This window comes from Entelurus aequoreus, linkage group LG06 (assembly GCF_033978785.1).
Source record: "Entelurus aequoreus isolate RoL-2023_Sb linkage group LG06, RoL_Eaeq_v1.1, whole genome shotgun sequence".
Classification (NCBI taxonomy): domain Eukaryota; kingdom Metazoa; phylum Chordata; class Actinopteri; order Syngnathiformes; family Syngnathidae; genus Entelurus; species Entelurus aequoreus.
Window position 1 is genome coordinate 43,864,009 of NC_084736.1, and position 15,777 is coordinate 43,879,785.

Here is a 15,777-nt window from a genome sequence, read left to right on the forward strand (position 1 = left end):
AAATAAATTAAAAACAATAATGAGTATTATTCTTAAATAAAGTGTCAGTAAGGTGCAAATAAAAATACAGTGTCACCCTTTCAGTCATAATTTTTGCGCTTAAAGAGGGACTGCATTTTGGGGGGAATTTTGCCTATTGTTCACAATCATAATGAAAGACATGAAGGTAGATTTTGTTTTTTAAATGTCCATCCATCCATCCATTTCCTACCACTTGTCCCTTTCGAGGTCGTGGGGGGTCGCTGGAGCCATCTCAGCTGCATTCGAGCGGAAGGCGGGGTACACCCTGGACTAGTCGCCACCTCATCGCAGGTATTATAAATATTAAATAAACGTAAATAAAAGTCTGCTTACAGCTGAGCCAATGGGAGCTCCATTATTCCGCCCATAAATCTGATAAATAACCATTCAAAAAGCGCACTCAATTTACATTTCGTGACTTGAATGTTAAACAAGTATTAGTTATATTGTTATTATATGCGCTAACACAAACTAACTATTTATAGCAGTGCCGTGATCACTTCCTGTGTGCCAATGTTTACATCATGGAGTTGTCTGCTGTTTCTTCGCTTCCCTGCTCCCAATAAGTTTATTGTAGATCATAAATCATACATCTCACCTGGACAGAAGACGTCTGAGTAGGTATTCCGACAAGTTGGTGCTCTTTGACCGCCATATAGGACCTAGAACTGGCGAGGACGACACGAAAAGCGCTTCCACTGTTAACAATGGATTTGTGCATTTCTGCTCGTCTGACATTATCACAATATTTATTTACCATTGTTTCCTTCTGTTCACTACTTTTGTTTTACCTCTCTTTTTGGAATGGAGCTGTTCTGTGCCCTCCATGTTGTGATGTACCAAAGTATAGCTGACATCAAAGACATGCTCGGTAAGGAATAATCAAACTCGAATTCCGGAAGATGTGTTTTTGTGCAATACAATCCAAATGCTGATTGGACTAAATTGATTTATTGATTATGGTAGTTGTTTATCAATAGCCAACATTTATTTAATCTGATCATCATTCGGATTAGAATGTTCCTGTGTCGATGGACCCTGAAAAAAAGTATCTGATTATGACGTGCATTTTCATGCATCACACCTTAAATCCGAATACTTTACTTTGACATAAACGGAGAGGTGTGTCATTATTTGTGCTATGGCACCATCTTTTGGACGAGTTACTGAAGAAGCATTCGACTTCCACTGTTAACATGACTTTGTGCATTTCTGCTTGTCCGACATTATCACGATATGTATTTATAATTTTTTCCTTCTGTTCACTACTTTTGTTTTACCTCTCTTTTTGAAATGGAGCTGTTCTGTGCCCTCCATGGTGTCGTATACTTAAGTATAGCTGACATCAAAGTAAGGCTGGGCGATATGGCCTTTTTTTAATATCTCGATATATTTAGGCCATGCCACAATACACAATATATATCTCGATATTTTGCCTTAGCCTTGAATGAACACTTGATGCATATAATCACACCAGTATGATGATTCTATGTGTCTACATTAAAACATTCTTGTTCATACTGCATTAATATATGCTCATTCTTTTAACTTTCATGCAGAGAGGGAAATCACAACTAAGTCAATTTACCAAAACTGTATTTATTAAACATTTATTAAGCAGTGGCACAAACATTCATGTCATTTCAAAACAGAAAGTGCAAGATTGTCAGAGACATTTTAAAACAAGCGATAAGTGCACTTTTGTGAATGATGTCACCAAGATGACATGTCAAAACAACACTAAATTAAAGTATACTTTTTGTACAGAACGCCACTACAATAGTTTAAAACAAATAAAGTGCACTTTTGTGCATGATGTCACACAAGATATTTCAATAACTGTCAAATAAAAATGAGCTGCATAATAGGTTCCTGCGGACATTATCTCCTTCTGTTGTTGACTTTTTTTTTTTCATACGGTGTTGATCTGGAAATAGTTGCTACGGCATTTTGTTGGTGTGGCACTGGCCGGAGATGTTGACATGCAGAATTTCAAGCACTCCTCATTCTCTAGCGGGTGACTATTCAAATGATGCTACATTAGCAGTGCTGCTACTTTTTGTAGCAACGCTTTTGCCGCATAAATGGTGAACATATTCCCGCTTGAAACCAAAACACCGCCGGACGATGGATCCTGTGCTGTTTTACTTGGGAATTAATTCTTCCTCCATTTGTTACCAGATTTGCACCTTCATTCTCTCGTATTACCACCCGCACCTCACTGTTAGCATCACAGCTAACATTACCATGTCGCTACATCTCTGCTCCGCGGGAGCGTGTGATGTTGCACACGTGACATGTGTAAGAAGGTGCGCTTGGTTTACGTCTCTGTGAGAAGGAGAGACAAGAAAGAGTGGGAAACGCATGCAGTGTAATGCCCGCAGCTAAAAGCAACTGCGTGGGAATGTATACTCCAATATCACGATATAGTCATTTTCTATATCGCACAGAGACAAACCCGTGATATATCGAGTATATCGATATATCACCCAGTCCTACATCAAAGACATGCGCGGTAATGATTATCCATCCATCCATTTTCTACCGCTTATTCCCTTCGGGGTCGCGGGGGGCGCTGGAGCCTATCTCAGCTACAATCGGGCGGAAGGCGGGGTACACCCTGGACAAGTCGCCACCTCATCACAGGGCCAACACAGATAGCCAGACAACATTCACACTCACATTCACACACTCTAACCCAAATTTCAGAAGATGTGTTTCCGTGCAATACAATCCGAATGCTGATTGGACTAAATTGATTTATTAATTATAGTAGTTGTTTGTTTAGCAATAGCCAGGTGTACACGGACAAAATGTATTTAATCTGATCATAATTTGGATTAGAATGTTCCTGAGTTCATGGACCCTGAAAAAAAAAGATCTGATTATGACGTGCATTTTCATGCATCACACCTTAAATCAGAATACCTTACTTTGACATGCGCAGAACCTAATGTAAACGGAGAGGTGTGTCATTATTTGTGCTATGGCGCCATCTTTTGGACGAGTTTGCTCACTGCAGGTGCTGAAGAAGCATTCGACTTCCACTGTTGACGTGGCTTTGTGCATTTCTGCTTGTCCGACATTATCCCAATATTTATTTATCATTGTTCTCTTCTGTTCATTACTTTTGTTTTACCTCTCTTTTTGAAATGGAGCTGTTCTGTTCCCTCCATGTTGTGATACACCAAAGTATAGCCGACATCAAAGACATGCGCGGTAAGGATTATTCCAACCCAAATTTCGGAAGGTGTGTTTTCGTGCAATACAATATGAATACTGATTGGACTAAATTGATTTATTGATTATAGTAGTTGTCTGTTTATCAATAGCCACGTGTACATGGACAACATTTTTTTAATCTGATCATCATTCGGATTAGAATGTCACTGTGTACATGGAACCTAAAAAAATGATCTGATTATGACCTACATTTTCATGCAGCACACCTTAAATCCGAATACTTTACTTTGACATGTGCAGAACCTAACATAAACGGAAAGGTGTGCCATTATTTGTGCTATGGCGCCATCTTTTGGACGAGTTTGCCCACTTCAGGTTCTGAAGAAGCATTCAACTTCCACTGTTAACATGGCTTCGTACATTTCTGCTTGTCCGACATTTATTTATATTTTTTTCTTTCTGTTTACTACTTTTGTTTTACCTCTCTTTTTTAAATGTAGCTGTTCTGTATAGCTGACATCAAAGACATACGCGGTAAGGATTATTCTAACCCGATTTTTGGATGATGTGTTTTCGTGAATACAATCCGAATGACTTTCGGCATAAACCACCCGTCTCGATCCGAATGAAATTTTTATTCAGGTTAGGTTTTTAATCTAAATAAGTGTCCATGTGCTAATAGCTAATATTTGGTAATACACTGCAAGCGACAGTTTGTCTCTCTGGAGGTGGTGTTTGAGTCATAAGGTCAGCCGGTGCACAAACAAAGCATCGCACGTAATAGACTGTCGCGGGTGATGAGAAATAATAACCACGTTAGATTGCCCCGCCCCCTGGCCATGTGTTACGCGCACCAGCGCTTGATCAATGTGATTAAAGCGACGACAGCTAATCATAAAAGCAGTCATGCGTGGAACTATTTTAGGAGAGACGTGGCTGTGATTGGGAGGAGTGTAGCAGCAACACATGACACTTCCCCACAATATACACACCCCATAATGAGCTTCTGATATCCCAAATGAATGATCATCAACCCAAATCTGCCATCTGTGCTGCTGTGACAACATCTTATTGGGTTATTTATGAAAATGTGTCTTTGGTGTCATGGTGGCTACCTGCTGCCGTGTTTTGTAGCTATCATTAGTAAGGTCACGTGTTGGGCTGTTTATAGTCATATTACAGCAGATGAGCTTTCACATTCATATTAGTAACCACCAGCTGTGATTGAGTCATGTTAAGGGAATATTTCCCTCCTTTTGAGCAAAATGGTTCCGATCAAAGGAGATGAACACATTAATGCTTTCTGTCTCTGCAAACGCACACACGTTGTATCACATTTAGGTTCAAGAGGAAGACGTACCGGTTGACTTTCAGTTTCGTTCTCCAACAAGGCGGTGCAGCCGAAAAGGACAAAAGCATGTGTGGAAAGCGACCATATTAGAGATTTAACTGCACCTTTTGAGGAATTTTGCCTATCGTTTACAATGCTGATGAGTAATAATGGGCTAGTACTCGGTGGCTAGCAGTGCAGCTAATGGGAGGAATCCATTCTACCTCTAAATCTAAAAAATATTTCATATTCATGTTCCGTAACCTGTACAACCAAACTATAGCGACATCGTTTTTGTAAGAGCCAACACTGAGGAACTCCTTTTCCAGCGTAGTAACACATCAACTTGATTGTATGTAAATGACATATTTGTCAGTTATTTATGAGTCCTTTCTTAAACAATATATTTGGTTGGTGCTTATTTTTTCTAATCAGTCTAAATTAAGCCCAATATTTATGTGTTAAATAAATAATACTATTTGTGATTAACACATGCTTTCATATGGTTGTAAATTGAGTTCAGTTCAGTTTCAGTTTATTTGGAACATGCATACAATACAATGTCATGCATCACATAAGTCCAGTTGTTTCATTACAGCACATCCGAAAAGGAGTAGGAAGAAGCTGAGTTTATTTAATCCAACCCCTTTTCATACCTTAGCAATTGTATCCCATTTCCTTGTTCTCTGTAACAGAACAGTGAATAAATACATAATAAATAAGTAATATACCACAGTAAGAAAATGTTGAATACATAAATAATATTAATCTCAAAAACAACAAAAAAAGGTTTAAGATATTTATCATAATTGTTCTTTTGTGTACTTTGTGAACCCGTGTAGTTTGAACAGTCTCTTAAAGTGAATCATATTGGTGCTTTGTTGGATTTCTTTAACAAATGCTTATGAGTAATAACTTTAACAAAAGCGAAACGCACGCGTGCATGCAGAGATATCATATGATTAAACATACAATCGATTAAATAGCCAACATTTTATTAATTAATCAAAGATAGAACTCAACACATTTGAGTCTATTAGAGTGCGAAAATTGCCAAAAGTTAACCAATATACCAGTGTGGAGCTTTTTAAACATCACAAAATGCTTTATTTTTGGAGGAAGTTAGATTTTGTGTTTTGTTGTTTGTTTTCATTGCTGCTAATTCAACTGGTTAATTGTTTTGTTTTTTAGCACTTTGCCTTTCCTTTATTTTTAATGGAAACATTTTAATAATTATTGAATTTTTTGTAACAGCTGAATGAGCAGCACAGTTACAGAATAAATTAATATTTATGAAGGAATTAGTCATCTTCGTTGTTAGTAAGCACATGCCTAAAATAACTTAAGCTGCATTTACAAGTCAATGGAAAAATTTGAGTAATTAAATATGTGTACGCTTTATTATCTGATTAGTCGACAATTCGTTAACATAATCGTTGACCAATCGACTATCAACATAATCATTAGTTGCAGCCCTATTATATACCTGTCTGTTACTACATTATATAAATACTTGCATGTATATAAGATGTTGATGTGTCACGACGCAGATTCGAACCCGCTTTCCCTCGGCAGCTGGAGCTGCCGGGACCTCTGCTGGCAGCACACTTAGACACGCCCCTGCTCACGCTGGGCACAGCACGCCCACCCAGCGACAAGGCTGCAAGCAATTGCGCATCAACCCACCTGTGCCTGATGAGAGGGAGCAGCATAAAAGCCAGCGAACCCAAGAGACCTTCGCCAGAACGTAGCCTATCTTTCACAGTAAGCATCACGTCTGGCACCACTCCCTCGTTCCTTGCTCGCCTTCTTTGTGCTCTTCCTCGTTCCCGTGTTTGATGTCCCTTGGGTCTTCCACAGTGTCTTCCCTGCTGCCTGTGATTGTGTCCTGCCTCACAACCTCCACCTGGATCTCTGCTTGCCTCCCTTGACCCTTGACCTCTGCTTGGACTTGGACATTGTTGCCTCTCTCCAGCCCCCGACTGCTTGCCTCCCTGCTGACTACCTCTTCGCCTAGCCCCTTGGATTCGACGAAAGATTCACACAACACGCACCGACAACAACCCCTGGTAAATCTTACATTGTTAATTCTACACATCGTCTGCACTCATTCACTTGTGGTAGCATACACACCCTACGCACTCATCAAGGTTTTCAATAAACCTAGTAAACCGCAGTTCTGCCTTGGTGTCGCCTCCTTCCCTTTGCCCGGTACATAACAGTACGTTCTGGCCAGAAACATGGCGGAACCGGGCGACACCGGCGAGGCCCAGTCCCGATTCCCCAGGACATCCAACCTGTCTATCCTTAGTGCCGTTGTCAATGAGCACCAAGAGCGTTTTGTCGCTCTTGAGGACAATTTGGAGAGAGCTTTCTCCGGACTATACTCTATGCTGGACAGCCTAATGCCTAGAGTGACCCCCGCTGCAGCAGCCCCGCAGCTTATTTCTCCAGCCCGAAGACCGGAACCCTGCAGTCTGGAACGGGAGCCCAAAATTGCCAGTCCTAGACCTTTCGAGGGGGATTTTGAGCTGTGCAGGGGATTTCTTGTTCAGTGCGATCTGATTTTTCAACACCAGCCCTCACGCTATTCCTCTGATGGGGCTAAGATCGCTTTCATTTTTGGCCTGCTCACTGGACCTGCCCTCAAGTGGGCTACGGCTGCCGTGGACAGGACCATGGGATTGAGCTCGGACTACGCTGCCTTCCGTGCTGAATTCCGGGCCGTATTCGACCACCCCAAGGATGGGGGGGACGCCGCTGGACGCCTTCACTCCCTCCAGCAGGGACTTCGTTCTGTGGCAGCCTACACCCTGGAATTCCGGACCCTGGCAGCTGACAGCGGCTGGGACGACAGGGCGCTCCAGAGCGCGTTCCGTCGGGGCCTCTCCGAGGAAATTAAGGACGGCCTATTGAGGGACAGACCCACATTCTGCAGGGACCTCATCAAACTAGCACTCATGTTCGACCAGAGACTGACTGAACGTGCTGCTGAGCGAGCTCAGGGAGTCGCGAGGAACAGTCCCAGTTCTCAACTCCTACCCACCTTTGAGGCCCCTGCCGTGCCACTTCAGTCTAGACCCACCGTGTTGACTGCTCCTGAACCCATGCAGTTGGAAGGGACCCGGCTGACCGTTGAGGAGAGAGAGAGAAGGCACCGACAGCGTCTCTGTCTTTACTGTGGTCTAGCCGGACATATCCTCCGCTATTGTCCGGCGAAACCAAAAGACCAGGCTCACCAGCTGGGGGGATCCTGGTGAGCCATACGTCTTTCCCACACGAGAAAGATAACCCCAACTTCTTGTTACCCGCTACCCTAGCTTGGGGCTCTAGATCTATTCAAGTAGAGGCATATTTGGACTCAGGAGCCGACGAGAGTCTCATGGACTATGAGTTCGCCCGACAGATGGGCATTCCCCTGGTCCACTTGGACAAGACTCTTCCTGCCCAAGCCCTGGATGGGCGACCTTTGGGACCCATCAGGTTTCGCACTGAACCCATTTCCTTGACCATTTCGGGAAATCACGTCGAGACCATCAGTCTTTGGATTCTGGAAGCACCTGTTGCCCCGTTGGTCCTGGGTAGGTCTTGGCTCCGTCAACATGACCCCCACGTCTCTTGGACCTCTGGCAGGATCTTGGCTTGGAGCACAACCTGCCACGCTAATTGTCTCAGGTCAGCTTCCCCTCCGGACCACCGCTCCAGTACCAGTGCCCCTCAGACGGACCTGTCACTAGTACCAACCTGCTACCATGACCTAGCGGAGGTCTTCAGTAAGGAGCAAGCACAGGGTCTACCCCCACACAGACCTTACGACTGTGCCATTGAAGTGAAGTGAAGTGAAGTGAAGTGAATTATATTTATATAGCGCTTTTCTCTAGTGACTCAAAGCGCTTTACATAGTGAAACCCAATATCTAAGTTACATTTAAACCAGTGTGGGTGGCACTGGGAGCAGGTGGGTAAAGTGTCTTGCCCAAGGACACAACAGCAGTGACTAGGATGGCGGAAGCGGGGATCGAACCTGCAACCCTCAAGTTGCTGGCACGGCCACTCTACCAACCGAGCTATACCGCCCATTGAGCTTCTCCCAGAGGCTAAATTACCTTCCAGCCGTCTTTATAACCTGTCAATCCCAGAGAAGGAGGCTATGAAGACCTACATCACGGAGGGCCTGGCTTCAGGGATCATCACACCATCTAAGTCTCCACTGGCAGCGGGATTCTTCTTCGTAACCAAGAAGGACGGTTCACTCAGGCCCTGCATCGACTACCGTCACCTCAACAACATTACTATAAAGAACAAGTACCCACTACCGCTGCTTAACTCATCTTTTGAGCCGTTGGCCCCAGCAACTATCTTCACTAAATTGGATCTCCGCAACGCCTACCACCTTGTGCGGATTAAGGAAGGAGACGAGTGGAAGACGGCGTTTAACACACACTTAGGGCACTTTGAATACCGAGTCATGCCCTTTGGACTCACAAATGCCCCAGCCGTTTTTCAGGCCCTCGTGAATGACATTTTGCGTGACATGCTGGATCTTTTCGTAGTTGTTTACCTTGATGACATTTTGATTTTTTCCCGTAATATGGCTGAACACCAGCATCATGTTCGACTCGTGCTCCAGAGACTTCTGGAGAACCGCTTGTTCGTCAAGGCCGAGAAGTGCAGCTTTCATACCTCTTCTGTTGAATTCCTTGGTTTTGTGGTGGAGAAGGGGCATATCAGAGCCGACCCCAAGAAGGTGGATGCTGTGGTAGAGTGGCCTCAGCCATCCTCCAGAACGGAGTTGCGGATGTTTCTCGGCTTCGCTGGGTTCTACCGACGCTTCATTCGGGACTTCAGTCAGATTGCCGCACCACTCCATGCCCTCACTTCTCCAAAGGCCTCGTTTGTTTGGTCTCATAAGGCCAACACCGCCTTTGAGGACCTGAAGAGGAGCTTCATCTCCGCCCCTGTCCTCGTCCACCCTGACTTGGATGTTGCCTTTCTTGTGGAGGTGGACGCTTCCGACTCTGGGATTGGTGCTATACTTTCCCAACGCTCGAAAATTGATAATCTGATTCACCCCGTTGCCTTCTTTTCCAGACGTTTGTCCCTGGCAGAGCGGAATTACGACGCCGGGAATAGAGAACTGTTAGCGGTCCACGAGGCTCTTGCAGAATGGAGACATTGGCTGGAGGGGGCCCGTCACCAGTTCCAGATTCTGACCGACCACAGTAATCTCCTCCACATCCGCTCTGCCAGGAGGCTGAACAATCGACAGGCTAGATGGCAACAATTCTTCTCTCGCTTTGACTATTTGCTGTCTTTCAGACCCGGGTCGAAGAACGCTAAGGCGGACGCTCTCTCCAGGGTCTTTATGGAAGAACCTTCCGAGCGTTCAGAGGACATTCCCATCCTTCCTCCTTCTCGCATCGTGGGGATGGTTTCTTGGAAAGTGGAGGAACTCGTAAAGTCAGCGCTGCGCTCCAATCCAGGACCCGGAGGTGGACCCTCCAACAGACTTTTTGTCCATCAGGAACTGCGATCCAGAGTCCTGGATTGGGGCCACACTAGTCTGTTCTCGTGCCATCCTGGCTTCCAACGAACCTTGTCCCTACTGCGAAGACGCTTCTGGTGGCCATCCATGGCCAAGGATACACGTGAGTTTATCGCAGCATGTTCTACTTGTGCCGCAGCAAGGCCTCTCACAGACCTCCGGCTGGTCTCCTCCACCCACTTCCCATCCCTGCCCGCCCTTGGTCACACATCGCCTTGGATTTCATCACGGGATTTCCTGCCTCCAGAGGTAACACTACTATTTTAACCATTGTGTATCGCTTCTCCAAAGCAGCCCATTTCATCCCGCTACGCAAACTACCTTCTGCTTCGGAGACGGCTGACCTCCTCACTCTACACGTCATCAAGCTGCATGGTATCCCGGTAGACATAGTCTCTGATCGGGGTCCCCAGTTTTCTTCTCAAGTCTGGAGAGCCTTTTGTAAGGGGATTGGGGCCTCGGTCAGTCTCACTTTGGGATACCACCCCCAGACCAACGGGCAGGCTGAAAGGGCAAACCAGAGCGTGGAGACCATGCTCCGTTGCGTTGCCAGCAAGAAGCCCACAACCTGGTGCAAGTTCCTCCCTTGGGTGGAGTATTCGTACAACTCCTTGAAGAGCTCCGCTACCGGTATGTCACCATTCGAATGCTCATTGGGCTATCAACCCCCCTTGTTTCCCCAGCAAGAACAAGAGATAGCTGTGCCCTCGACTAAGGCCCATATCAGGAAATGTCAGAGGGTGTGGAGAGCAGCTCGAGCAGCCTTGGAGAGAGCTTCGGCTAAAATGTGTCGCAACGCCAACCGTCATCGTGTACAGGCTCCATCCTATCGCCCGGGACAGCCAGTATTGTTACTGGCTAAGGACTTAAATCTCCAGGTACCATCCAAAAAATTAGCACCACGCTATGTGGGTCCATTTCCCATCATCTCTGTCATTAACCCCGTATCTGTCAAACTGGCTCTCCCACCCTCGGTCAAGAGACATTCAGTTGTACATGAGTCCCAGATAAAACCGGTAGCGGAGAGCACTCTGTCCCCTCCTGTCCCTGCCCCCCCTCCCTCTAGGTTCCTGGAAAACGGGGACCAGGTTTGGACGGTAAAAGAGATCCTCAGGGTCCATCGACAGGGTAGGGGGCTTGTTTATCTAGTCGACTGGGAGGGTTTTGGACCGGAGGACAGATCTTGGGTGCCGGCCTCCTACCTTGCCGACCCCTGTCTTTTAGAGGACTTCTACCGTTCCAATCCTGATGCTCCCCGGCGCTCGTCAGGTGCCTCGCCTAGGGGGGGGGGGGGGGGGGTACTGTCACGACGCGGATTCGAACCCGCTTTCCCTCGGCAGCTGGAGCTGCCGGGACCTCTGCTGGCAGCACACTTAGACACGCCCCTGCTCACACTGGGCACAGCACGCCCACCCAGCGACAAGGCTGCAAGCAATTGCGCATCAACCCACCTGTGCCTGATGAGAGGGAGCAGCATAAAAGCCAGCGAACCCAAGAGACCTTCGCCAGAACGTAGCCTATCTTTCACAGTAAGCATCACGTCTGGCACCACTCCCTCGTTCCTTGCTCGCCTTCTTTGTGCTCTTCCTCGTTCCCGTGTTTGATGTCCCTTGGGTCTTCCACAGTGTCTTCCCTGCTGCCTGTGATTGTGTCCTGCCTCACAACCTCCACCTGGATCTCTGCTTGCCTCCCTTGACCCTTGACCTCTGCTTGGACTTGGACATTGTTGCCTCTCTCCAGCCCCCGACTGCTTGCCTCCCTGCTGACTACCTCTTCGCCTAGCCCCTTGGATTCGACGAAAGATTCACACAACACGCACCGACAACAACCCCTGGTAAATCTTACATTGTTAATTCTACACATCGTCTGCACTCATTCACTTGTGGTAGCATACACACCCTACGCACTCATCAAGGTTTTCAATAAACCTAGTAAACCGCAGTTCTGCCTTGGTGTCGCCTCCTTCCCTTTGCCCGGTACATAACATGATGATGTGTTTTGAATAGGGTTGTACGTTATACCGGTACTAGTATAGTATCGCGGTATAATGAATAAAAAATGGTACTATACTAAAAAGTACCGGTTCCTCATAATTTTTCTTTTTTTTTTGTTTAACGGGCATGACGGCACGTCGTGACATTGCTGGTTTTTCGAGCAGAGGAGCATGTTCGGTAGCGCACACACACAGAGTACTTACAAGCAGACACAGTGTGTAGACAGAAAAGGGGGAATGGACGCATTTTGGCTTAAAAACTAAAGATAAAGATGAAGTTATAACACTGAAACGCCCTCAGGAAGAGGTGCTTTAAAACATGGCTAGCTAGCTAGCAGCTAACATGCATCCGCAGTCAGCAGTGTCTTAGCTACTTCTAAATCACTAATCCTGGCCTCCATGGCGATAAATAAAGTAAGTTTCTTACAAGTAGCATTATCACTGCAGAATGAGGAATAGCTAAACATGCTTCACTACACACCCTAGGAGGATACAATAGCTCACTGGCGTCACCGCTAACAAAAGATAGCGGTCCTGAATGTAAACAAATGCCATGGGTGGATCTACACCTGACTGTAAGGATATCAAGCACAAGAGTGTATCTAGTTGATACTTCTATAATTACATCTATATTTTTTTATCGTCACAAAATCTTTTTTACTTTTTTTAAAATTCATATAATGTTTATAAACTCAGAAAATATGTCCCTGGACACATGAGGACTTTGTATACTACCAATGTATGATCCTGTAATTACTTGGTATCGGATCGATACCTAAATTTGTGGTATCATCCAAAACTAATGTAAAGCATCCAAACAACAGAAGAATGAGTGATTATTACATTTTAACAGAAGTGTAGATAGAACATGTTGAAACAGAAATAAGCAGATATTAACAGTAAATGAACAAGTGGATTAATAATACATTTTTACAGTTTGTCCTTCATAATGTTGACAAAATAATAGAATGATAAATGACGCGATATGTCACTGCATACGTCAGCAGACTAATTAGGAGCCTTTGTTTGTTTACTTACTACTAAAAGACAAGTTGTCTAGTATGTTCACTATTTTATTTAAGGATTACATTGTTCTTGGATTGCAATAAGTAACATATGTTTAATGTACCCTAAGATTTTTTGTTAAAATAAAGCCAATAATGTCATTTTTTGTGGTCCCCTTTATTTAGAAAAGTATCAAAATACATTTTGGTACCGGTACCACAATATTGGTATCAGGACAACCCTAGTTTTGCAGTTGTTTAAAAAGGCTTTGAAGGCTACAATGGTAACTCCAATTAGCCACATCTTTTAAATCATTTTCAAAATCTTTAAAAAAAAAAAAAGACATGCATGTGATTGTGACCAATAGTGAAAATTCCAAAATAGTGCAGTTCCCCTTTAAGACTGCTCGGTCCTTTCTCCAGTGCTGGTACTGCTATTTTTTGCACCGACTCTTGTATAGAATAAATTGCTAATCTTCAATTCTCGTCACCTGGGTGAATTCTTCCCTCCTAAAGGGAGGGTCCCAATAGCCACTTACAGAGTTATATTTGTGCCTTTATTTTGAGGTCGCAAAGGCAGAATTTGAGCACGGAAAAAATATTTGGCAACCGCATACATGCTGTTTTGAGAATACAACTAAACTTAAGTGAAACATAAAATAAAACAGCCAATCAAAGTAAATATTTGGCACAAACAGAACGCTGTGTCAAAACTTGTGCGAGCACAGAAGAAAAAAAGCTGAATCTGCAGAGTGAAGAGGTTAAGAGAGAGAGTAAGACAGGACGTAGGAGAGCACAGCAGCCTGCCTGCGCAGAAAGCAGTAGGACCATAGGGCGCACCGGATTATAAGGCGCACTGCCAATGAGCGGCTCTATTCAGGTCTATTTTCATACAAAAGGCGCATTAAAGGGGTCATATTATTATTATGTTTTCTAAATGTAAAAGACTTCCTTGTGGTGCACATAACATGTAATGGTGGTTCTTTGGTCAAAATGTTGCATAGATGATGTTTTACACATCATCTTCAAGCAGCTTTTTAACAGTCGCTTTAGGATGCGCCGTTTTGTGGGCTGTCTTATTTACGTGGCTCACCTTCAACGGCGTCTTCTCCCCGTCATCTTTGTTGTAGCGGTGTAGCGTGCAAGGACGGGATTGGAAGAAGTGTCAAAAGATGGAGCTAAATGCTTTAATGACATTCAGACTTTACTTCAATAAATAACAGAGCAGCATCTCCTCATCCGTGGCTCACTAGTGCAATAACAACGCCAGAAATGTGTCCCGTGAAAAACCGTCTGACCGGAACTCTCTAATAACTAAAGTTCCTTGGGTGAATAATGTAAACTCACTACACCGGTATGTTTTAGCATTTTCATGGTGAGTTTACTGACAGGTATAAGTAAGAACTTTACACTACTTTATATTAGAAATGGCAACAGCGAAGGATGAATGTCCCATAACAGGAAGATAGAGAAAAAGAAGAAGCTTATCGACTACGGCACGGACTACAATGGCGGACGCGCGCAATTTTTCAGGACTTATGCAGATCCCAAATACAGACCAGCAGGTACGAAAAGTTTGTTTTAGCATAATATTGTGAAACAAAACGCCGGATAATATGTCTTACCTTATACACACACCATAATAATACTCCTATGTTGAAGCACAATACAATCCATCAAGCGGTGCGGCTTCATAGCTTACCAAAGTCGTACTAAAACATTTTGATGGATTTTTGAACGCTGTGTGTAATGTTCTATATTTTGAATGGAACATATAAAATGTTGGTGTTGTTTAATTGAGTCATATTGCAGTCTACACATATCTCTTATGTGTGACTGTCATCATATTGCAGTCTACACGTATCTCTTATGTGTGACTGCCATCTACTGGTCACACTTGTCATTACACCATGTACCAAATAAAATAGTGTCAAGGTCGGTAAGCACAACCAAAATTATTCGGTACATTAAGCGCAACGGATTATAAGGCGCACTGTCGATTTTTGAGAAAATTTAAGGATTTTAAGGGCGCCTTATAGTCCAAAAATACGGTAATTATGTCATGTTACAAATGACATTTATATTCGCTCAATTTTATTTTTCACTTGAGTTAAAACATTTTGAAAAAAATAGCATCTACGTTCTTGCAAAATAAATGTTTCAAAATCTGCCTTTGTGACCTCAAAATCAAGGCAAAAATATACCTTTGTAGCTACAGCTGATTTAGTTCGAACTAATAATATATTTTGGTTTACATAGTTGCTGACATGAGCACCACTTTGGTGCATATGTGTGCACAACACTCCTACAGGGAGCTGAGCATCATCATCCACAACCTCTCCGTACATGTTGTTATTATCAGGCAAATTACCTTGACTGAGATCTTTCCTTCATCCTTGGGTAGATGTGCAGCCAAGAACCAGTCCCCGGGGAGCGGGCTGGTCACGTTGAACGCCCCCGTGTTGCGTTTCGGAAGGGTCCAGGTCAGAGTGACGGCGAAGGATCCTGGGATGACCGTATCCCGAGGGAAGTGAGTGTTCAGGGGGTTAATTACCGGTGGAGCGCCAGACCTGAAGTATCTGTCAATCACAAGAAAAGTTTGTAGTTTTGTATGGGTTGTTACATAATTAATAGACATTTACTACACTGGGTACAACCTGCTCAGATCTGATTCAACAGGTAACTTCTGTTGAAAAAAATAA

General features: G+C 44.2%; 1 protein-coding gene across 1 annotated transcript in view; it reads right to left on the reverse strand.

The window, feature by feature from the left end:
* LOC133652230 (transmembrane protein 8B-like) overlaps positions 1-15,777 on the reverse strand; it is a 194,468-nt gene that overhangs the window by 156,717 nt on the left and 21,974 nt on the right. The window contains exon 3 of the mRNA XM_062050745.1: positions 15,447-15,654. Within this exon, the coding sequence (XP_061906729.1) occupies positions 15,447-15,654 (208 nt within the window). The remainder of the gene's footprint in view (positions 1-15,446; positions 15,655-15,777) is intronic.